General features: G+C 47.7%; 1 protein-coding gene across 3 annotated transcripts in view; it reads left to right on the forward strand.

Moving 5' to 3' along the window:
* VDR (vitamin D receptor) overlaps positions 1–23,608 on the forward strand; it is an 82,873-nt gene that overhangs the window by 40,355 nt on the left and 18,910 nt on the right. For all 3 annotated transcript variants that reach the window (XM_007516224.3, XM_060195477.1, XM_060195476.1), the window contains one exon: positions 12,628–12,758. In XM_007516224.3, the coding sequence (XP_007516286.1) occupies positions 12,628–12,758 (131 nt within the window). The remainder of the gene's footprint in view (positions 1–12,627; positions 12,759–23,608) is intronic.

Genomic DNA, 23,608 nt, shown 5'->3' on the forward strand with positions numbered 1-23,608 from the left:
CAGGGGAGGAGTGTCATCCAGGTGGGGACCCAGGTGAATGAGTGACTAAGTAGTTAGCATTGCTTGAGAGAACTTTGTCCAGGTCAGAGTGGCAGCTGGCCTCCTCCAAACTGCTTATGGAGGAGAAGGGAGGGAAGTGAGGGGGTCGTCTACAGATGGAGCAAGAGAAATGTGCAGAAACTTGAGTGGAGAAGGCCAGAATATTTGGTAGGGGAGCTCACTGGAGTGGTCGAGAAGGCAGAGGAGGACATGGTGAAGCAATTCCGTTTCTTTGTGACCAGTGTTTGATTTCTTTTTTTTTTAATATTTATTTATTTATTCCCTTTTGTTGCCCTTGTTTTATTGTTGTTGGATAGGACAGAGAAAAATGGAGAGAGGAGAGGAGGGGAAGACAGAGAAGGGGAGAGAAAGATAGACACCTGCAAACCTGCTTCACTGCCTGTGAAGCAACTCCCCTGGAGTTGGGGAGCCAGGGACTCGAACCGGGATCCTTACACCGGTCCTTGCTCTTTGTGCCACATGTGTTTAACCCGCTGAACCGCCCGACTCCCCTAGTGTTTGATTTCTTTAGCACCCCAGCACTTTAACGGGGGCTCATCTGCATGGACCCCGCTCTCAACACCCCCCCCCCCCGTTTCCTCTCTGTACTGTGGCAGTGCAGGATGATGTGAGGGCAGCTAGGGCTTACCCCACCCCTCCAAAATACCCACTCAGGTGCACTTCTACCCCGGTGCCAACTTTATCCTAGTGGAGGACTCAGGACAATCTCTGCTTTCTCACTCTTGAACTTTGAACTCTCCTTGGGTTGAGATATGGTAGCTTCAAGAGGAGGAGGAGGACTAGAAGGTGGTACAATGACTAGAGCACTGGGCTTCGAATCATGAGGTCCTGTGTTTGATCCCTGGCATTGCATTTACAAAAGTGATGCCCTGGTTCTCTCTTTCTCTTCATATTAATAGAAATGAATCCGTTTCTTTTCTTTTTATTTTGGAGAGAGATGCAGAGAGAGAAAGACACAGAAACACCAGAGTACTGCTCAGCTCTGGCTTATGGTGGTGCGGGGGATTGAATCTGGGACTTCAGAGCCTCAGGCATGAGAATCTCTTTGCATAACCATTATGCTATCTACCCCCTAAAATGAATCTTTTTAAAGTGTTTTTTTGTTTTAAGAATAGCGCAGGGGCTAGGCAGTGGCACACCTGGTTAGGTGCACAAATTGCACTATGCAAGGAGCCAGGTTCAAGCCCCTGGTCCCCACCTGCAGGGGGAATCCTTCATGAGTGGTGAAGCAGGGCTGCAGCTGTCTCTCTGTCTCTTTCCCTCTCTATCTCCTTCTTCCTCCTTGATTTCTGACTATGTCCCATAAATAAAGATAATTAAAAATTTTGAAAAGACTTATATAAAAGAAGAATAGCAGAGCTTAACATCAAACACATTTTGACTCTATTTCCAGTTTTGGCATATATTAGCTATGTGATATTAACGAAGTGAGTTAACTGTCCATTGTCTTCTTTTGTCACCTATAAAGTAAGTTACTCCATTACCCCCCAAACACACACGTGTGGGAAGGCTGCCATGAGCATGTTGGAAATGATATGGAGAGGTTCTCAGTAAATGGAAACTATTGCTACTGTCCTTTTAAAGTGTCTTATTTCTGAGTACAGATAATCTGTCCCTCTCTTCTGGAGTGAAACCTGGAATGTATGTCACCCAGCTGTGTCAGTAGTGGTCTCTGAGAAAAAAGTCCCTGGATAGAAAGAACTAAATCTCAGATGTGGAAAAGAAAGGGGAGGGCCAGGGACTCCATGAGACTGTCACATGAAAGGTTTCCTGGGGACTGACTGGAGCTCAGCGGAGCTGGCAGTGCTCACTGTAGCTTGGGCAAGGAGGAGCAGTAACCCACACGGCAGCACTAGGGGCCCAGGAGACAGTTCAGCCTATTAGAGTGCCAGCTTACATACCTGAGTCCCTCAGGGCTGCAGGTTCAGTCCCTGGCACCACCTTTCACCAGAACTGAGCAGTGCTCTAGTCTCTCATTCTTTCCTTTTCTCCCTCCTCCTTCATTCTATCACCTCACATAATAAATAAATATTTAAATAAATAAAATAAATGAAATGACACTAAGCTTTAAGCTTCTGATGCAAAGCTCTGCACAGATATAGACAGGCATATGATAGATGATAGATAGATAGATGATAGATAGATAGATGATAGATAGATAGTTGATAGATGATAGATAGATAGATGATAGATAGATGATAGATAGATAGATGATAGATGATAGATAGGTAGATAGATAAATAGATAGATAGATAGGAGAAATATTTCAGCTCTGTTCCACTGATCTTAGAGTGTCTCCTGGTGCATTGCCTGGTGCTACCATGTGGTACCTGTGGCCCAGATCTCTGCCCTTCCACAGGAAAGTGTGCACTCTACTGGGTGAGCTATCTCTCATGCCCTCGTTGGATGGCTTAATACCACCCTTCAGCAGTTTTCCCCATGTCACCTAGCTGCCAGCTTCTCTTACTTCCCTCTCCCTGTATTTACTTTGTTCTGTTTCCTTTGTTTAGCCCTTACAGCAAGCCCTACCCCCACCCTGCCACTGGGCTGTTTTCATTTTACAGATGTGCAAACTGAGGCAAATAACTTACTCAAGGTTGTGCTTTAGGATTTGAATCCAAATAGATCTAACCAAAGCCTGTATTTATTTTAAATGTTTAAGTAGTTATAGAGGACAGGAGATTATTTGTGCAGGTTAAGCCTGAATTAAGAAAAGATGCCCAAAAGTTCAATAGGGCATGAAAGTCCAAAGTAAATCTCCTCTTGACCCAATTCTCAGGTTCCTCCTTCAGCCCCAGAAATAGTCATTATTCCCAAGTTACTATGTCCACTACCAGAATCTTTTTTATTCATGATTCAGTATTGTTTTACAAGACTATGAGACAACAGGGGTACAATTCACACCTTTCTCACCACCAGAATTCTATGTCCACACTCCCTCCACTAGAAACTGCAGTGGTCCTTTGAAGATCACAGATGTGGATTGACTCTTACTCCTATAGCCATCTGTCTACATTTGTATGTACATTCTCGCCCATTTTTCTTTCTTTTTAAAATTTTTTTTATATATGTTTATTTATTGATTGATTTTCCCTTTCATTGCCCTTGTTGTTTAACATTGTTGTGGTTATTGATATCGTTGTTGTTAGATAGGACAGAGAGAAACGGAGAGAGGAGGGGAAGACAGAGAAGGGGAGAGAAAGATAGGCACCTGCAGACCTGCCTCATCACTTATGAAGTGACTCCCCTGCAGTTGGGGAGCTGGGGGCTCGAACCAGGATCCTCATGCCGGTCCTTGTGCTTTGCGTCACTTGCACTTAACCCGCTGCTGCCACCACCTGACTCCTATCTTGCCCATTTTTCTGTGGTCCTGCCCTCTCTTCCTTTCTTTTTTTTTTAAATATTTATTTTATTTATTTATTCCCTTTTGTTGCCCTTGTTGTTTTATTGTTGTAGTTATTATTGTTGTTGTCGTCGTTGTTGGATAGGACAGAGAGAAATGGAGAGAGGAGGGGAAGACAGAGAGGGGGAGAGAAAGACAGACACCTGCAGACCTGCTTCACCACCTGTGAAGTGACTCCCCTGCAGGTGGGGAGCCGGGGTTCAAACCGGGATCCTTATGCTGGTCCTTGTGCTTTGCGCCACCTGCGCTTAACCCGCTGCGCTACAGCCCGACTCCCCCTCTCTTCCTTTCTAAGTCACACCTATTCCTATTACTGCTTCATAGTGTACTTTCTTTTTTTTTTCCTCTTCTCTCTCTGGGTCCTGATGGAATTGGGTTTCAGAGGCCTCTAGTCATCTTCCCCCCTTCTCTTCCTCTGGGAGTATGGACCAGAATTCTTTTTGGGGTGCAGAAAGTGGGAGTTCTGGCTTCTGTAATGGCTTCTCCGCTGGACATGAATGTTGGCAGGTGGATCCATAGCCTCAGCCTGTTTCCATCTTTCCCTAATGGGATAGGGCTCTGGAGGAGTGAGTTTCTAAGACATAGTGAAGTTGTCTGCCCAGGGAAGTCAGGATGGAATCACAGTAGCATCTGCAACTTGGTGACTGAAAGGCAGTAAGATATAAGGTAGGACAAAATGTTAATTAAGCAGACACCAAGAAGTAGGAATAGAGTAGAGGAGAATAAACTATCAGAATTTTTTTGCCATTTTTAAAAATTTATTTATAAAAAGGAAACACTGACAAAAACCATAGAATAAGAGGGTTACAACTCCACACAATTCCCACCACCAGAGCTCCGTGTCCCATCCTCTCCCCTGATAGCTTTCCTGTTCATTAACCCTTTGGGAGTATGGACCCAAGGTCATTGTGGGATGCAGAAGGTAGAAGGTCTGGCTTCTGTAATTGCTTCTCCACTGAACATGGGCATCGACAGGTCGACCCATACTCCCAGCCTGTCTCTATCTTTCCCTAGTGGGTCAGGGATCTGGGGAGGTGAGGCCCCAGGACACACTGGTGGAGTTGTCTGTCCAGCAAAGTCAGGTTGGTATCATGGTAGCATCTGGAACCTGGTGACTGAAAAAAGAGTTAACATATAAAGCCAAACAAATTGTTGACTAATCATGAAAAGTGTGTGTGTGTGTGTGTGTGTGTGTGTGTGTGTGTGTGTGTGTACACTACTCTCATCAATTTGCATCCCCCATCTTTCTGCCATAGGTCATTTCTGCCAGCTTGCTCCATTGCCGACTTCTGCTTCTGTGGTTTCACAGTTGCACTACTTTTGTGCTGTGATGGGATGAGCCAGTCCTCCACAGTGGGCACCTGGGCTCTGTCTTCTTCAGCTTCTCCACATCATCTGACCATCACTACCGCTATGCTTGTGCCCCAGGCCCGTGGGCTGCTCTACCCACAGGATGAGTTCTCAGACATGGGTTCACTGTGTTAAAGGCCAAATTATCCCCCCCCACCACCACCACCATCACCAAAGAAAACACACTCTCTACCACTGTGTTTACCCTCCTTCATTTTTTTAGATATGGAAGGATTTATTTCTCTATGAGAAAGAGAGAGGAAGCCAGGGCATTGCTCTAGCAGAAGTGTTGCGAGGGATCAAGCTAAGGAACTCACGTTCTTTATCCACTGTGCCGCTTCCCTTGCCGTCACTTTACTTCCCTTTAAGGTTGTTTTCTCTGGAGGCCAGGAGACGGCTCACCTGGTAGAGTCTCTACTTTACCCTGTGCGAGGGCCCAGGTTCAAACCCCAGGACTACATGGGAGCATCATGTAATGTACCAGGGAAGCTTCATGAGCAGTGCTGTAGTGTTCTCCTTTCTCTGTCTATCTGTCTCTGCATGTGTCTCTCCCTCTTTATGTCTATCTGAAATTTGAAAAGAAAAGAAAATTCTTCTGGGAGCTATGGGATTGTGTTGGCATGAAGCCCCAGAGGGGGGGGAATTTTTTGTTTTCTCAGGGGCCGGGTGGTGGCGCACCTGGTTGAGCACACTTGTTACAGTGCACAAGGATCCAGGTCTGAGCCCCAGTCCCCACCTGCAGAGGGAAGCTTCACAAGTGGTGAAGCAGTGCTGCAGGTGTCTCTCGCCCTCTCTGTGCCCCCCTTTCCTCTCAATTTTTTTTATTATCTTTATTTATTGGATAGAGACTGCCAGAAATCAAGAGGGAAGGGGAAAATAGAGAGGGAGAGAGACAGAGAGACACCTGCAGCCCTGCTTCACCACTTGCAAAGCTTTCTCCCTGCAGGTGGGGGCCAGGGGCTCAAACCTGGGTCCTTGCACAATATGACATGTGGGCTCAACCAGGTGTGCCACCACCCGGTCCCCTTCTCTCTCAATTTTTGGCTGTGTCTAAATTTGTTTTCTCAGGAGTCGGGCGGTAGCACAGTGGGGTAAGCACAGGTGACACAAAGCGCAAGGACTGGCGTAAGGATCCCGGTTCGAGCCCCCGGCTCCCCACCTGCAGGGGAGTCGCTTCACAGGCGGTGAAGCAGGTCTGCCGGTGTCTGTCTTTCTCTCCTCCTCTCTGTCTTCCCCTCCTCTCTCCATTTCTCTCTGTCCTATCCAACAATGATGACATCAACTATAACAACAATAAATAGCTACAATAAGAATAAAAAACAACAAGGACAACAAAAAGGAAAATAAATAAATAAATATTAAATGGTATTTTAAAAAATTTGTTTTCTCCAGCTCCTCTACCCTGAGGTCCCCACTACGCCCCATGTCTCCTCCCGTCTGTCCACGTGGGTCTTTCCTGTGAAGACACCAGCTGGGTCCTGAGCCACAGCTCTGGATCCTCTGTGGTGCTCAGAAGCTGGGGCTTGGCTGCAGGCTTGGGCTAGACAAGTCATTCTCTGCCCTCAGGGACCACCTACCGGAGAAGACACTAGGTGGTTACACCACCGGGGGCTGAGTGATGCCTTCTTCAGCCGTCTACTGTCCCCAGGGCCTTGAGGCTTTTTGAGAGCCGCCTGTCTCTCATGTTTTGATGAATTGGCCTCTGGCACCAGAACTGGTCAATGTCCTCTCTCACCCCTGGCTTTCTAGAAACGGCATCTATATTTAGCCCAGTTGCACCACCCCTGCCCCCCTTCCTTCACTGGGGCATAATCGCCAGCTATCCAGAGGATGACAGGGTCTAGGCCTGGAGAACAGCTGCAGCAATAGTCTCCCATGCAAACCCAAGGCTCTTGTTTCTCAAAACCAAAACCAGCTCCCGGGCAATTAGCACTGGGGAAGGCAGGGCAGGGCGTGGATCTTGAGGACAAAATGCAGCACCAGGGCCAGCCAGTCTGGCTGCTCTCACGAGGCTAGATGACAGCCACATGTGTGGAAGTGTCCCAAGAAGGCAAGAGAATGAGGAAGAAATGGGCCTGAGAGCCCACAGGGCCTGCTGTCTGGCAGACACCCATCTCTGCCGGGCACAGGTGAAAGGCTGACTCCTGGCTCTGAATTCCGAGAAAGGCAGGGGTCGCCTTCTGGAGCTAGAGAGGGGCTTTCTGTCCCTGGAGTTCCAGAGCGTGAGGGTACTCTGTGAGATGTGTAATCTCCAGCTTCCCAGCAACAACTCCTGGGCCTTTCCCCCAAGCCTATACTTAGAGGAGCTGAGGGTGAGCTGGTCACTATATCGTTTTTATTTATTTATTAAAAATTTGTGATCGTTTTTATTTATTGGATAGAGACAGCTAGAAATCAAGAGGGAAGCTGTGATAGAGAGAGATAGAGAGACACTTGCAACACTGCTTCCCCACTCACAAAGCTTTCCCCATGTAGGTGGGGACTGGGTCTTGAACCCAGGTCTTTTTTTGTGCATTGTAACCTGTGTATTCAAACAAGTGCACCACCACCCATCCCCTGGTTACTATATTTTAAAATAAAATTAAAGAGCTTCATAGGTTCACAGACTGCTTTCTACATTGCTTTAATAATGGGGCCAGCTGGTAGCACACCTGGTTAAGCACATACATTACAATGTGCAAGGATCCAGGTTCAAGCTGCTGGTCCTCACCATAGGGGCATGAGTGGTGAAGCAGGGATGCAGGTCTCTCTGTCTCTCTCTCTCTCTCTCTCTCTCTCTCTCTCTCTCTCCCTTTCTATGTCCCCTTTCCCTCTCAGTTTTTCTCTGTCTCTGTCTAGTAATAAATACATACAAATATATATGTTTAAAAGACACATTATTTGGTGGGCTTCTGTATAAGGTGTGACACTGGTTGCATTCTAGACAAGTTGTTTCTTTCATAAGAGAGAGGACCAGAATATCACTCCAGCATATGCAGTGCCAGGGATCAAACTCAGGCCTCATGTGTGCAAGTCCTGTGCTCTCCCCCACTGAGCCACCAGTGTGGCTACAGACGGCTACTGTTTTCCCCCAGATCTGAGCCCCCTTGGGAGATATGAGTCTGGCCAGAGGGATTTAAAACATTTTCTTTCCTCCATTGTTTCCTTCCTTTTCTCCCCCTTCTCTCTCTTCTACCTACCTTCCTTCCTCCCTCCCTTCCTTCCTTCCTTCCTTCCTTCCCTCTCCTTCAGCCTCATTTATTGTATTCTCTCTCCCCCCTACTGTTTTCTGGAGTTCATCTATTTTTTTCCTATTTTTCTAAAGCATTTATTTATTTATTTATTTATTTATTTATTTATTTTGTTGCCCTTGTTGTTTTTATTGTTGTAGTTATTATTGGTATTGATGTCATCATTGTTGGGTAGGACAGAGAGAAATGAAGAGAGATGGGGAAGACAGAGAGGGGGAGAGAAAGACAGACACCTGCAGACCTGCTTCACCGCCTATGAATCAACTCCCCTGCAGGTGGGGACCTGGGGACTCAAACCGGGATCCTTCTGCCAGTCCTTGCACTTTGCGCCACATGTACTTAACCCGCTGCGCTACCGCCTGACTCTGGAGTTTATGTTTTGTTACCCTGTTCTGATACTGTTTTAGCTTGTTCAGCTAGCTGTGTTCTTAGCTATTTCAGCTTTCAGCTCTCTAATAACCTTGAGATAATTAGTGTTTTCTTCCAGAGTCTCATTTGTTGTTTCTGCATTTCTGGTGACAATTCTTTCAAACTCTTTACTCACTCCTGTAATTATTTCCTTAACTAGTGTTTGGATATTGACCTCATTATATTGTGCTTCAACCTTTGGGGGACTTTTAGCTGACTCTTGTCCTGGTTCATTTCTCCAATATTTCTTCTTATTGGTTTAGCCAGTTTATATAGTATGTTATGAGATCCCCTCTCAGTACTTTTCAAATTACTTATCACTCTTGCTGGATTGACTTGTGTCTAAGTAAAGAGCTCACAGTTGTGGAAATTGACAGTTGTTTCAATATTATTTTAATCCCTGAGTTGGAGCTCAGTGGCTTAAAAGCCTCTTTTGTTCTTTTTCTTCCCTGTAGGCTATGGGAGCCTGAGGGTTTTTAAACTATAAGTAGGCTTCTTAGCTTAATCACTGACTCCTGACCAAAAGATAAAGCAGGGTGGGGCAGAGGTAATCCACTGGTTATGCAAAGAGACTCTCACAGTCCCACTGCTAGGCCACCAAGGTATAGATCTCCTGAATTTCCTGCCTAGTTCTCTGTCCCCTGGTGTCAGCACAGGGCCTCCCTGCTGCTGCTACAGATTCTGGGGGCAGTAGTAAGAGACTCACAGTTGTGTTTGGTGAGTCTTATGGGAGTCCTCTCCTCCCTTCAGCCATCTTCTTGTTGGTGAAATAGACTGGAGGTGGTGTCTCAACTGGTAAACTGCTGGACTGTTACCAGTCACTTAATCTCTCCCTAGGCTCCTCTCTGTCCATCAGCCACATGTGTTTGCACTCACTGTTGGTTTGATGGGTTCCTGAAGTCGTTCTAATCCTTTCTTATTGCTGCCCCAGGTGGTCTCTCTCCTCTCTCTCCTATCTTTTCAACCTTCCCCTTCTTTTCCTTCATCGTTGTGCTTTTCCTCTTCTTTCCCCTTTTCCCCAGTACTCTTGAGCTTCGCATCATGGCTACAGAGCCAGGAGCAACAACCCTGATTTTTCTCCCAGGGTTTTCATGTCACCTGCTCTGCATTCTTTTGGATTCTCAGCCACACTTGAGTTCATTCCTACTATCAGATAAAGCAGTTGAGCTGAGCAGTTTTCTACAATGTCCTGTGTGTGGAACTTCAGATTTACACATCAAGAAAGGAATAAGACAGGTAGTAACATTCCAAAATATCTTTCTGAGCAAGTATGTCCTGGGGGCAGGGGTTGAGATCCTGAGGGGGGGTGTAGGAGAGTGTTCAGTAGGATGCTAGATGCCTCTTTCTTTGGGTTGTAGGGTACTTGAAGCTCCCAGCACAGGGTTGGTGAGAGGTTTGGGTTCATGTACCTGGTGGAGCCACTATGTTTGCTCTCCTTGGTGCCCTCGGCCCTGTAGAATTAACAGGAAGAGCTCTGAGCTGGACAGGGAATGGGTAGAAGACAGAGCAGCCCCTAAGCCCCTGGGCAGAATGCATGGTTGTAGGAAGAGAAAGAGAGAGAGAAAGAGAGAGAAGCATTTTCATCAAATTAGAAATGTCTGCACTTGAGAAGGTTTAGGGAATTATGGGGGTTGTGGAGTGAAGCATCTGTGGTCACAGGTGAAGCCACAAGAATCACAAATTCAGAAAGAGGAGGAATAAAGGGACCCCAGTCTCATGTCCTAGAAATGCACCAAATTGATGGCTGATGGGTGGTCATTGCTGGGCAGCCTTTGCTATCACCAAGTTTCAGCCATGTTCTCTGTCCCTCCAGAAAGCAGCAGGGGAGGTGCAAAGGCTCACGGAGAAAGGCTTTCTGTTTCCATAAAGGCAGGAAGAACCAGGCTTACAGTCTCTGCTGGGTTGTCACTACCAGAGCTTAGGTGAACTGAACTTAGGGCTAGACCTAACCCCCAGCTTGGTATTTGCCCCACCCCCACCCCCAGTCCCCTGGTCTGATGTTAGTAATGTGTTTTTTTAAAGAGAGAGAGAGAGAGAGAGAGAGAGAGAGAGAGAGAGAAGAGCACCACTTAACTCTGGATTGTAGTGGTGCCAGAGAATGAACCTGGAGTCTCTGGGGGTCCAGACATGCTAGTCCTGTGCTCAACTCCCCTGGGTAGTGTGGATTGAAGCAGGAGAGTACTACAGTCAAGGTCCAAAGTCATTAGTGGCTACATTAGTACTTTGAATTTTCAGGGTGAAAATATTGACAGTATGTTCCATCCAGAAAGTTAAAAGTTAATCTCTCTCACTTAAAAAAATTTATTATCCAATAGAGACAGAAATTGAGGGGGGGTGATAGAGAGAGGGGAAGAGACAGAAAAACACCTGCAGCAATGCTTCACCATGCATGAAGCTTTCCCCCTGCAGTTGGGCCCCAGGGGCTTGAACCCAGGTCCTTGCTCATTGTAAAGTATGCACTTAAGCAAGTGCACCACCACCTGGCCCCCAAGAGTTCATCTCCACACCCTTTACACTCCTATCTTGGGAGCCTTCACTCCTTGCTGAATTGCCTCACTGATAAGTTTCTCTGCCTCAGTGGTCTTGTCTACAAAGTGAAGGGGGCCCTTTCCAATCTCTGGGTCCACTAAGGATCTGGGAGTTTGATGCCAGAAGAGCCGTTCTCCAGCTCACTTCTCCCCATCCCATGGGTAAAGCAGGTCTGGACCCCATCTGTCTGTCTGCTTGTTGGAGTGAGTGTGTTGATTGACTGCTGAGTGTATCTGTCCTAAGCCCTATGTGTGTGGTCCTGTGAAGGAGAACCGGGAGTTTGTTACTAGCTCAACTCCAGGAAAGGGACCTGGGTTCTGTACCGTGGAGGCTTGGCCATCACCATAGCAACCTGACAGATGCCCCTGCTCAGAGTCAACAGTCCTGCCGCCATCTTGCCCCAGCTCAGTCATCTGTGGGGTTGACCCTGGCTGGTCCCTGTGAGAGACCAGACCACCCTTTCAGATAAGGGTGAGGAGGTGAGGAGAAGCTTCCAGGGAGATAACTGTCCCTTATGTAGCACCCTCAAAGTCCTGTGTATTAAGAGAGGAAAGCAGAGTTAGGAAAAAAGAGCTCCTAAGTTTCCCATGAGCTGATGCATACACACCACACACACACACACACACACACACACACACACACACACACACCTGTGCAAGCACACACAACCACCATTTCACATAGGTCACCAAGGGAGTGCTGACTTCCTTGGAAGGACACTCGGGTGGCTCTTCATTCCTCTGCCTTTTGAAGGGGGCCATCTGCTATCTGGTCTCTAGTCTTTCTGGGAAAGTTTACTGTGTGTCTGAAGTTGTGGTCTGGACTCCTTTTCCTTCTTCTATCCACCTGTCATACATCTGTCTCTAGATCAGGGGTGTTCTGGGTATAGAGTTCTGCGTCCAAGAAGGGTTAAAGTTGAGACTCGCATCCTCACCACCTCTCATAATGACTCAGACAAAGCAATGAGGCTACACTAAAGATTCCAGAAAATATACTTTAAAAAAAGCTAAGCTGGGGGGTCAGGCTGTAGCACAGAGGGTTAAGCGCACATGGTACAAAACTCAAGAACAGGCATAAGGATCCCGGTTGCAGCCCCTGGCTTCCTACCTGAAGGGGAGTTGCTTCACAGGTAGTGAAGCAGGTCTGCAGGTGTCTGTCTTTCTCTCCCCCTCTCTGTCTTCCCCTCCTCTCTCCATTTCTCTCTGTCCTATCCAACAACAATGGCATCAATAACAAGAACAATAATAATAACTACAACAACGATTAAAAAATAATCAAGGGCAACAAGAGGGGGAAAATAGCCTCGAGGAGGAGTGGATTTGTGGTGCAGGCACAGAGCCCCAGAAATAACTCTGGAGGCAAAAAAAAAAAAAAAAAAAAAGAAAAAGAAAAAGAAAAAAAAAAGCTAAGCTAATACCCTCATATATCTCCTATGTGATAAAAAGGGGGGAGGAAGTGCTATATGGAAAGATTTCTTAAAGCAGTATTGCAAGCAGAGTGAGTACCTTTGGCACAGTGAGTGTGTGTGTATGGGCGTCACTGGAAACACCTTGCTCTAGGGTGATTCCCACTCCTCTGGGGTCCCCACAGGCTGGGTTTAGGGGTAGGAAGTCTGGTGACCTATCGAGGTGTGTGCTGTCTTGGCAGGAGAAGCATGAAGAGGAAGGCACTGTTCACCTGTCCCTTCAGTGGAGACTGTCGCATCACCAAGGACAACCGGCGCCACTGCCAGGCCTGCCGGCTCAAGCGCTGTGTGGACATCGGCATGATGAAGGAGTGTGAGTGTCCCAGACTGGGGCAGGGCAGTGCTCTGGGCCCGGCTCAGGAAAAGTTCTGCCTACTGCTGGCAAGGGAGGGCATCTGGGTCCACAGATGTGTGAACTCCAGGGTCAGAGGCGCCAGTGTGGGCAGGGAGCCTGTCTCTGTGAGCTGTGAGGAATGAGAGGCAAACACTTGCCTTCAGGAGTCCCCAGGGTCCGTGAGAGTGTCCTGCTCCACGATGGTGTCACCGTCCTCTACGTTGTTCATTGGATCTACGGGGAAAGAACGATTCTAGGAAGGACTCCAGGAATGAACACTCCTGAGTCACACTGGTGCTCAGAGGGTGCCCTGACTTGGCCTTCTAGTCACTCTGTGTCCTTAGATCTGAGGGCTGGAGCCCAGGGGATCGTAAGAAGGAAGAGTCTGTGAGAGCGATCACTGGACTCTCCAATGACCCTCTAGATCCAGATAGAGAAAAAACAAGTGGCCTTATAGGGCTTCCTGCCCAGCCCTGGGACTGGAGGGAGAGCCACTGGAGCTGACATCCATGTTCTCACCCTCCATTCAAAGCACCTGGGATTTTCATGTGGACTCTCATGCCAGTTGCTTGGTAACTAGAGGAGTCACTGAATTCAGTGGGCCCTGCAAGGGGGGCTGGCCAGGTCTTCTCTGGGTGGAGGTAAGGATGCTGGGCCAGCCTGGGCATGGGTATTTTCTGTTCGTCCATCCCCTGCACTGCCCCATATCACACCTGACTGCAGTCTGCACTGCGACCCCTCTCTAGTCCTAGGAAAGAGCCTCTGCCCTGCCCTACTGCCCCCTTACTCCTTACAACACACACGTGGGCCCCAGGAATCTGTTCAGTGGTGGGAGGGGTAGAGAAAGGCAGGCATAGAGAATGTCTTCCTTGGTGCAGAAGAACAGAGGCAAAGGGGAGTCTCTCACCTGCACAGCCTTTTCTTTAAGGGTCATGGCTCCCCACTCCTCATCCTACTCCCCAGCCTGCACTGGCAGTCCTGGAAGAAGTTTCCAGGCTGTAGTTCCTCCTCACCCCCATAGGCTCACACAGGCCTGGACACGCTGATGGTTCCGAGCCCAGTTCTGCCCCACCCAACTGCTGTGTTTATCCTGGAGGACTGGAGGCTCATGGGACTTCTCACATATTGGTTCAGTGGGACTTCTCCTGGGCAGAGGCCCAAGTGGACAGCCCTGGGCCTGAACTCCCCCTTCTCCCAGAGCACACAGCTGCCACAGAGCAGAGAGCATGGGTGCTAAGGCCTCAACTGAGAATGGCCAGGCGTTTCATAGCTGGAATCCAGTGAGAACCTACCACAGGAGCTCCAGAGGCCTTTTGGCTACACTTCAAGACTGAGGAGATGCTCCACCAGCTTAGAATAAGAAAACCACTTAAGGGGGTTGGGCGGTAGCGCAGTGGGTTAAGTGCACGTGGCTCAAAGTGCAAGGACCGGCCTAAGGATCCCAGTTCGAGCCTCCGGCTACCCACCAGCAGGGGAGTTTCTTCACAGGCAGTGAAGCAGGTGTATAGATGTCTATCTTTCTCTCCCCCTCTCTGTCATCCCCTCCTCTCTCCATTTCTCTCTGTGCTATCCAACAACAACATCAATAACAACAATAATAACTACAACAACAATAAAAAGACAACAAGGCAACAAAAGGGAAAACAAATAAATAAAATTTTAAAAACATTAAAAAAAAAAAAAAGAAAATCACTTAAAAACCCTCCAAGAGGGGGCTGGGCAGTAGTACAATGGGTTGAGCGCACATGGTGCAAAGCACAAGGACGGGCATAAGGATCCCAGTTTGAGCCCCAGGCTACCCACCTGCAGGGGAGTCGCTTCACAGGCGGTGAAGCAGGCCTGCTGGTGTCTCTTTGTCTCCCTCTCTCTGTCTTCCCCTCCTCTGTCCATTTCTCTCTATCCTATCCATCAACAGTGACATCAATGGCAACAGTAACAATAATGACAATAACAAGGGTAACAAAATGGAAATAAATGGCCTCCAGGAGCAGTGGATTCATAGTGCAGGCACTGAGCCCCAGCAATAACCCTAGAGGCAAGACAAAACAAAACAAAATAAAACAAAACAACCCTCCAAGAGGCTGGGAGATGCTTCACCACTAAAACACACACTTTACCATGTCCAAGGACCCGAATTGAAGCCCCAAACACCACATAGCAGTAGGGGAAGCTTCATGCATGGTGGAGCAGAGTTGTAGTGTCTCTCTTCCTCTCTCTGTCTGAAATTTAAAAGGAAAAGAAAAGAATCCAATGGCAGTGGTGAAATGACACATATGTGAAGCAAGACCCCAGTGCAGAACAAAATAAAGCAAAGCAAAGCAAAATGGAAGGAACCCTGAGAGATCCAGAAAGCTTAAACTTTCAGAATTGATGTGAGCCACCAAATAGAATTCTCTCTCTCTCTCTCTCCCTCCTCTCTTTCTTTCACCTTCCATGTTTTCTCCTTGGTCTCCTCTGGTTCTTGCAGGAACATGCAGTGAGGAACAGCCTTGGGGGGGTATATCTGAGCACATCTGAAAACCCCAAGCAATGGAGAATCTCATGTAACAGAGTCCATGTCCTCCCCTGCTCCCAGACAGTTCTGAACCTCAGCCACCCAAGTCCATGTCGATTTTCTCCACAGAGTCCTGAGCCCCAGCTCCATCCTGCTCCAGGCCCAGGGCAGCTGTCTGGTGCCTTCAGGATGCTGGCAGGGGCTGTGTCTGCTTGGAGTTGCAGACCCAGCAGGGCAGCCGCACTTGGGGTTGGTCCTCAGAGCTGCAGTTAAGTAGGAATCATAGACAACTAGCACTAGGCTTGCTCTTGCCATCGCCCTGCAGGGAAGGCTCTTCAGGAACAACTATGGCTCCTGGCCTCACTCTGTCTGGGAACAGAACCCTACTTACTGACCACTTGTCACCTGGGCTAGTTGTTGTCCCCTGACCTAATTTCCCAGACAACTGAACTCCAACATTTGTAAAATAACAGGACATCCTAGGGCTCACTCCCAAGAAAACTGAAAATCCAGACTCCCTTCTAGATGTGGGGGGGAGGGGCAGAAAAGGGGGATTTCCCAGGAGGCTGAGGAAGGTGAACGAGTGAGGAAGGAATGTTTATTGACCACCTATTGAGTGCCAGAGACTGTTTCTTCTTCCTCCCTCCTTTCCTTCCTTCCTCCCTCTCTCCCTCCCTCCCTCCCTTCTTTCCTTTTCTTCCTTTCTTCCTCTCTTTTTAATATTTATTTATTCCCTTTTGTTGCCCTTGTTGTTTTATTGTTGTAGTTATTAGTGTTGTTGATAATGTCATTGTCGTGGTTGGATAGGACAGAGAGAAATGGAGAGAGGAGGGGAAGACAGAGAAGAGGAGAGAAAGACAGACACCTGCAGACCTGCTTCACCGCTTGCAGCTCCCCTGCAGGTGGGGAGCCGGGGGCTGGAACTGGGATCCTTCTGCTGGTCCTTATGCTTTGTGCCACTGTGCTACCACCCAGCCCCTTTTCTTTTCCTTTCTCTTCTCCTTCCTTCCTTCCTTCCTTCCTTCCTTCCTTCCTTCCTTCCTTCCTTCCTTCCTTTCTTTCCTTCTTTCCTTCTCTCTTTCTTTCATGAGCAAGAGAGATCATAACGCTGTTCATTCCTAGGGACCTTGTACATGCAAGGCATATACTCGACTGCTGATCCAGCTCCCCAGCCCAAGGGTGTGTGTGTGTTTCTTCATAATTATTCCTGGGGGGAAACTCGGGAGAGTGATTGGAGAAATAATTCAACAGGAGCACAGGACTTGGGTATTTGAAATTCTGACTCAACTCCTGGTACGTCATATACAAAGCATTGATCTGACAAAGTGACTCTCTGGATCCTCTCTCTCCTTTCTACCTCACATGAAATAAATAAGAGAAATATTTTTATAAGGGGCAAGTAAGGGGCTGGATGGTGGTATACTTGGTTAAATGTATATGTTACCATGTGCAAGGACCAGGGTTCAAGCCCTCCAGTCCCCACCTGCAGTGTGAAAACTTCACGAGCAGTGAAGTCATCTCTCTGACTCTCTCCCTTTCTTTTTTTTTTATTTAATTTTTTACTTATAAAAAGGAAACACTGACTAAACCATAGGATAAGATGGGTACAACTTCACACAATTCTCACCACCAGAGCTCTGTATCCCACCCCCTCCCCTGATAGTTTTCCTATTCTTTTTTTTTTTTTTTACTTTTTTCAAACATTTTTTATATTTATTTATTCCCTTTTGTTGCCTGTATTTTATTGTTGTAGTAGTTAACCCTCTGGGAGTATGGACCCAAGGTCATTGTGGGATGCAGAAGGTGGAAGGGCTGGTTTCTGTAATTGCTTCTCTGCTGAACATGGGCATTGACAGGTCGATCCATACTCCCAGCCTGTCTCTCTCTTTCCCTAGTGGGGCAGCTCTGGGGAAGTAGAGCTCCAGGACACATTTGTGGGGTCTTCTGTCCAGGGAAGTCTGGTTGGAATCATGCTAGCATCCGGAACCTGGTGGTTGAAAAGAGAGTTAACATACAAAGCCAAACAAATTGTTGACCAATCATGGACGTAAAGGCTGGAATAGTGCAGATGAAGAGTTGGGGGGGTCCTCCATTTTGTAGATAGCTAGTAGGTATATTTTAGTTATATTCCAAAGGGCCTGTGGCTATATTAGTGGTTTTTTTGTTTTGTTTTTTTTTTGCCTGAGCCTGAAATCTGATATGCAGGTAGATCCTAATTATTGTCTGGGGAGGTGATGTCATGACTGGCAGAAGGACCAGAAAGCTGGATCAGGGAAGAGAGTAGCTTCCAAATATGGAAGAGTTATATAAATGTTGTTGACTGTAAACCCCATCGATTTGATGTGATCTGGGGCCCATATTTAGCTTAGGAGCCTATGTGACCTCTGCATCCCTGTAGCTCTGAGCTCACATTCTGTGGTCATGAGTAGGAACATTCTAAGCTGCCCCAGTATCGACCCATCTTCCTCAGGTGAAACATAGAGTATGTTGTCCAGCCTCCCTTCAGAGGGTGGAACATTCTCTACCGTTGTTGATCCAAGTTGAGGGCAAGGTACTATGGGGGCCCACAAAGGGGTCTATTGTGTTGTTCCTGATAGAGATGATTGGTAACAATGGAAGACTCTCTCCCTTTCTATCTCCTTTCCCTCTCAATTTCTCTCTGTCCTATCGAATCAAATAAATAAGTTTTTTAAAGATTATGCTATTTTTTTTAAATGAGGAATTAAAATATTATGCAACCTAGGTCTGCAGATAGGTGACCCCAACAGTCCCTCCAATATCCCAAGTGTGTGACTGCCCCCGCATGTACCCACCCCAAGCACTCGACCTGGGCCCCTGAGGGGTGACTGAAGCATTTTTTTCTCACTGAAGATTCCTTTCTCTTTGAGTCCCAGTTGAGTTCTTGCTTCTTGTAGAGGCATCTATTAGGTGGATTTATTCAACACTTTTATAAAATACTGTCTTTTCTACCAGCTGTTAACACAACACCCAGCACATAGTAGATGCTCAATAAATATGTACTGAATGATTGACAGCTGCCTCCCCACTATGTTTATTTGCGTTTGTGCATCTTCTTCTGACCAATAGATCAGGAAAGTACTCTAAACCTGACACACCACCTTTGTCCCTCACTTGGAAATTCAAAATGTATGTCTGTTCCCCTCATAGTGTCCGTAGGCCACTAGTAGCGAATTGAAATGACTTTTCTTTTCTTTTTTATATTTATGTATTTTCATTTTGTTGCCCTTGTTGTTTTTTTATTGTTGTTGTAGTTATTATTGTTGTTACTGATGTTGTCATTGTTTGATAGGTCAGAGAGAAATGGAGAGAGGAGGGGAAGACAGAGAGGAGGAGAGAAAGACAGACACCTGCAGACCTGCTTCACCGCCTGAGAAGCGACTCCCCTGCAGGTGGGGAGCCGGGGGCTAGAACTGGGATCCTTATGCTGGTCCCTGAGCTTTGAGGCACATGCACTTAACCCGTGTGCTACCACCCGACTCCCTCACATTGTCTTCTAACAGTCCATAAGATTCAGGTGTGCATCACTGAAACTCAAAATCTGTACAGTCTGCACTAACTCCACACCTAAATGTCCAATCACTCTGTGTCATCCAGTGGATTGCTTTGAGAGCTCTCAGATCTTCAATCCCTAATTCTCCAAGATTAAAAGTCATTCTCAGTGGGGAGAAAGGCATACTCTGGAGGCAGATGTCCCTGAACAGAGCCAACACATTGCTTAGCAGGGAGGGCAAAGGTCTAAAAATATGAAAAAGCGGGGGTCGGGCGGTGGCGCAGTGGGTTAAGCGCATGTGGCACAAAGAGCAAGGACCTGGCATAAGGATCCCAGTTTGAGCCCCCGGCTCCCCACCTGCAGAGAGGTCGCTTCACAGGCGGTGAAGCAGGTCTACAGGTGTCTATCTTTCTCTCCCCCTCTCTGTCTTCCCCTCCTCTCTCCATTTCTCTGTGTCCTATCCAACAACAAACGACATCAACAATGGCAATAATGATAGCCACAACGAGGCTACAACAACAAGGGTAACAAAAGGGGGAAAAATGGCCTCCAGGAGTAGTGGATTCATGGTGCAGGTACCGAGTCCAGCAATAACCCTGGAGGAAAGAAAAAACAAATATGAAAAAGCAGCGCAAAAAGTCAAAACTCACAGCAAGCTGAGTCAGACTGCAAGACTCGGCCGTGTACACTTCTGAGGTCAGAACCTTGCTCAGTCCGGTAATTGTTCTGGGTGCTGCCTCTGAATCATCAAGAAAAGGTGACCTGATGTTATAGGCACTCGTTGCAAGACATTCTGTCTTGAAAATATTGCAGTCACGGTATTAAATTAAAGAGGTAACCTTTGTTCAATGGCCATTACTGGCATGTGGCATCTGCCATTCCCGACATCCCAGGTCACACGTGGCTTTGGCAAACACCTCACTGTCCTCCCCTAAGCTCAGGACAGTGACCGACACACAGGAGGTACGACTGGTACAGGTGACTTCGTGTCCAGTCTTTCTGGCTACTGAGCAGGCAGGCTGTGTGGCCAGGAAGCCCCCCTGGGCTAGCCTTTGTGGGGGCAGCACAGGCCTCGTAAGGTATGGTCCCTGCACTTAAACAGCCTAAACCTAGTGGAGAAGACCATGAACTTGTCAGATGCTCTTTCTACACAGACATTTCCAGGTAATCACACTAAGCACAAATATTACTGTGTGGAAGATGATTGAATATCAGTGTGCAACTAGCTAGTCAAAATAAAAGGAGATAGAGCCAGGAGGTGGCTCACCTGGTAGACTCTACACTTGGTCATGTGTGAAGAGCTGGGTCTGAGCCCCTGGCACCACATGGGGGCACGCTGCATGGCACAGGAGGAAGCCCCATGAATGGCAGGGCAAAGTTGTGATGGTTCTCCTTCTCTCTGTGTCTCTCTTTCTCTTCTCTTCTTCTTCCTTTTTCTGTCTAAAGTCAAAAGGGGAAATATCCACTGGGATCATATGGGCACAAGACTCAGAGAGAAAGAAAGAGCAAGCTTGGGGGGCCAGGCGGTAGCACAGCGGGTTAAGTGCACATGGCGCAAAGTGCACAGGCTGGCGTAAGGATCCTGGTTCAAGCCCCCGGCTCCTCACCTGCAGGGGGGTCACTTCACGGGTGGTGAAGCAAGTGCAGGTGTCTCTCTTTCTCTCCCCCTCTCTGTCTTCCCCTCCTCTCTCCATTTCTCTCTGTCCTATCTAATAACAATGACACCAATAGCAACAATAATAACAACATCGATAAACAACAAGGGCAACAAAAGGGAAAAATGGCCTCCAGGAGCAGTGGATTCATAGTGCAGGCACTATGCAATAACCCTGGAGAAAGAAAGAAAGAAAGAAAGAAAGAAAGAAAGAAAGAAAGAAGGGAGGGAGGGAGGGAGGAAGAAAAGAAAGAAAGAAAGAAAGAAAGAAAGAAAGAAAGAAAGAAAGAAAGAAAGAAAGAAAGGAAGGAGGGAGGGAGGGAGGGAGGGAGGAAGAAAAGAAAGAAAGAAAGAAAGAATGAAAGAAAGAAAGAAAGGAAGGAAGAAAGGGTTTACAATGTGGATGGAATTGGGGGAAATCACATTATGTGAAATGACCCAGATGGAAATAGCTGATTACTTCATAGGTGTAATTTCAGGAACAAAGCGAGAGAAAACACAGGGTGGGGAGTTGGGTGATAGCGAAGTGGGTTAAGCGCAGGTGGCAAGTGTAAGGACCAGCATAAGGATCCCCGTTCGAACCCCTTGCTCCCCACCTGCAGGGGAGTGGCTTCACAGGTGGTGAAGCAGTATCCAACAATGATGACGACATAAATAACAACAGCAATAATAACTACAACAATAAAACAACAAGGGCAACAAAAGGGAGTAAATCAATCAATCAGTATTTTTTAAAATCTTTTAAAAAATAAAAAAAAAGAAAAGAAAGGGTGAAACAGTAGTAGACTGCGGTTGATTTTAGCAAATCTGGAGACTCAGAAAGAGTGGGAGCTGAGAGGAGGCTGGGGATCCAGTATCCTATGTGATATCAAAAGATGATAATTTGGTGGTAGGTGAAGTGTGTTGACACCTGTCTAGGGGACAGGTGAAACTTCATCCCTGTGACCATAACAGTTTGTTAAGTCAAAATTTCACTCCAATACAATGATTAAAAAGAAATGAGAGCTTGTTGCAGAGCAATAGGGAAGGGAAGAGGACTGATAGCTGAGCCTAAGAGAAGACCAGCTGGCAGGCACCCCGCATGGGTGGAAGTGGGGTCACCAGCGGAGGCAGCGGAGATAGTCTGACAACCCCAACACCAGCTAAGAACAAGCTATGTCCACAGGTGCCAGGAAGTGAGTTTGGAATGTTAAGGCAAAGTACAGTCATGGAAAATCCTGGCATTGATTTGAATCTGGTAAGCAGGAAGGATCCAGAAAAAAAGTTTCTGAGCCAGAAAGGGACACCCTATTCCCCAGGGGTTATCCAAGTTCAGTTAGTCTGAGAAACATATTGGTGGACCCTATGGAGTGACTAGCAGAGTCGGCCACCCCTCACCTCCTTATGTCTCCTCACCCCTTCCACCCAGTCTCAGGAGAGCAGGAAAGACCACACACCTAATCTTGGATTCCCCAGATGAGGACCTTGCACCTTGCCTTGAATCACGTTTCTTTTCCGTTCCTCTCCCACCCCAGTTGACCTCTTGGGGTCTGAGCAGACACCCTATGTGGGAAGTGGGTTGGAAGTTCCTGGGGCAGTGAGTCAGTAACCTGGGCATGGTTGCCTCCCAATTTCCTTGGTGTGGCCTACCTCAGCTGTGGAGAGGAGACTCCATCTTTTGCCAGAGATTTCCCTTTCCTGCTGTGCCTAAGGCTCTGTTTACACACACACACACACACACACACACACACACACACACACACACACACACACACACACACACACACAAGAACTTCCTCTCCCTCCACCAACTTCTCTTCTCCTCCCACTCCCCACCTGAGGGGCTTAAGCCAAAGAGCGCTTCTTCAAGTCCTGCACCCACCCATTTCAGGCTTCTGGTTCTTTTCCCTGCTCTTGTGAAACTCCCTAGTTCTGTGGGCAGATGTGGCAGCAGCACCAGCACAGAGCAAGTAGCTACAGGCCGAGGGCCCCAGTGCCCACTCCTGCCGTCAGCGCTCTGCAAGCCCCGGCCGGGAGGGCTGTTTGTCTGCCTGACTGCTGTGCCAGGCAGCCCGGCTCCCAGCTCCACCCTCCCAGGCTCTGCCCCAACACAAGGCAAGCACCATCCCAGAGTCCCTGGGTGAGCATGAAGGTGGGGTAGGGGCTCCCCGCTGCCAGTCATCCTGACCAGCAATCAGAGAATTTGCTTAATTAGAGCAGTAAGTAGCTGGGGGTGGGGATGGGGGGGTTAAGAGGGCTTGGAACCTTCTTCTTTGGGCAGGAATTTCAAGACTGGACGGGCATGGAACCCAAGAATGAAGTCTTTCCAAATTGGAAGGAGTGGCTCAGACACCTGAGGCTCACTTCCGGACACATGGCCACCACAGAGAGACATCTCTGTGGTGACTTCTGGCTTCCAACACTGTACTGTCCACACAGTGGCTCTTTCATCCTCTTCACTCTTGATGTCAACAACATCAAAACAAAAAACCCAGAGCATAAGAGAGATTATCTGGTTCCAAGCTCTCTCTGTACCAAATGAAAGAAAGCCCCAACCATGTCAGTTTTGCCATCTCTTCAGCATGTTCTCAAGAGCCTACACTCTTCATGGCTGGACTCCACCCCTCGACCTCTCAAGCCCTCTTGTCTTCTCTTACCTCTGTCTTTTCAGCACAGAGTACCCAGATTTCTACCTATAGAGTGGGTCAGAAACCTCTATGGTGGAAGCCCACCCCCTCCACATCCTGTACCCTCTGAGGTCTGACTGTGAGGGAACTGTCCTTCCCATCATGTCCTTTAGCAGCTGGAGGGAGACTCCCAGGAACAGCTGCAGGCCTGGCTTTCTGACTTTCTTCTCTCCTTCTCCCTCTCCTTCTCCTTCTCCTTTTCTGCCTCCAGGGTTATCGTTGGGGCTCGGTGCCGGTACTACGGGTCCATTGCATCTGGCAGCCATTTTTTTCCATTTGATTGGATGAAACAGAGAAATTGAGAGGAGGGGAAGAGAGAGAGAAAGAGAGAACGTCCCAACCATGTCAGTTTTGCCAGCTCTTCAGCATGTTCTCAAGAGCTTATGAAGCGTCCCCCTTGCAAGTGGGGAGCCGGGGGCTCGAACCTGAATCCTTGTGCAAGTCCTTGAGCTTTGTACTGTGAGCGCTCACCTGCTCCCCCCTCCTTCTCCCACTCCTCTCCTG

The sequence above is a fragment of the Erinaceus europaeus genome, chromosome 7, assembly GCF_950295315.1.
Source record: "Erinaceus europaeus chromosome 7, mEriEur2.1, whole genome shotgun sequence".
NCBI classification, from domain to species: Eukaryota; Metazoa; Chordata; class Mammalia; order Eulipotyphla; family Erinaceidae; genus Erinaceus; species Erinaceus europaeus.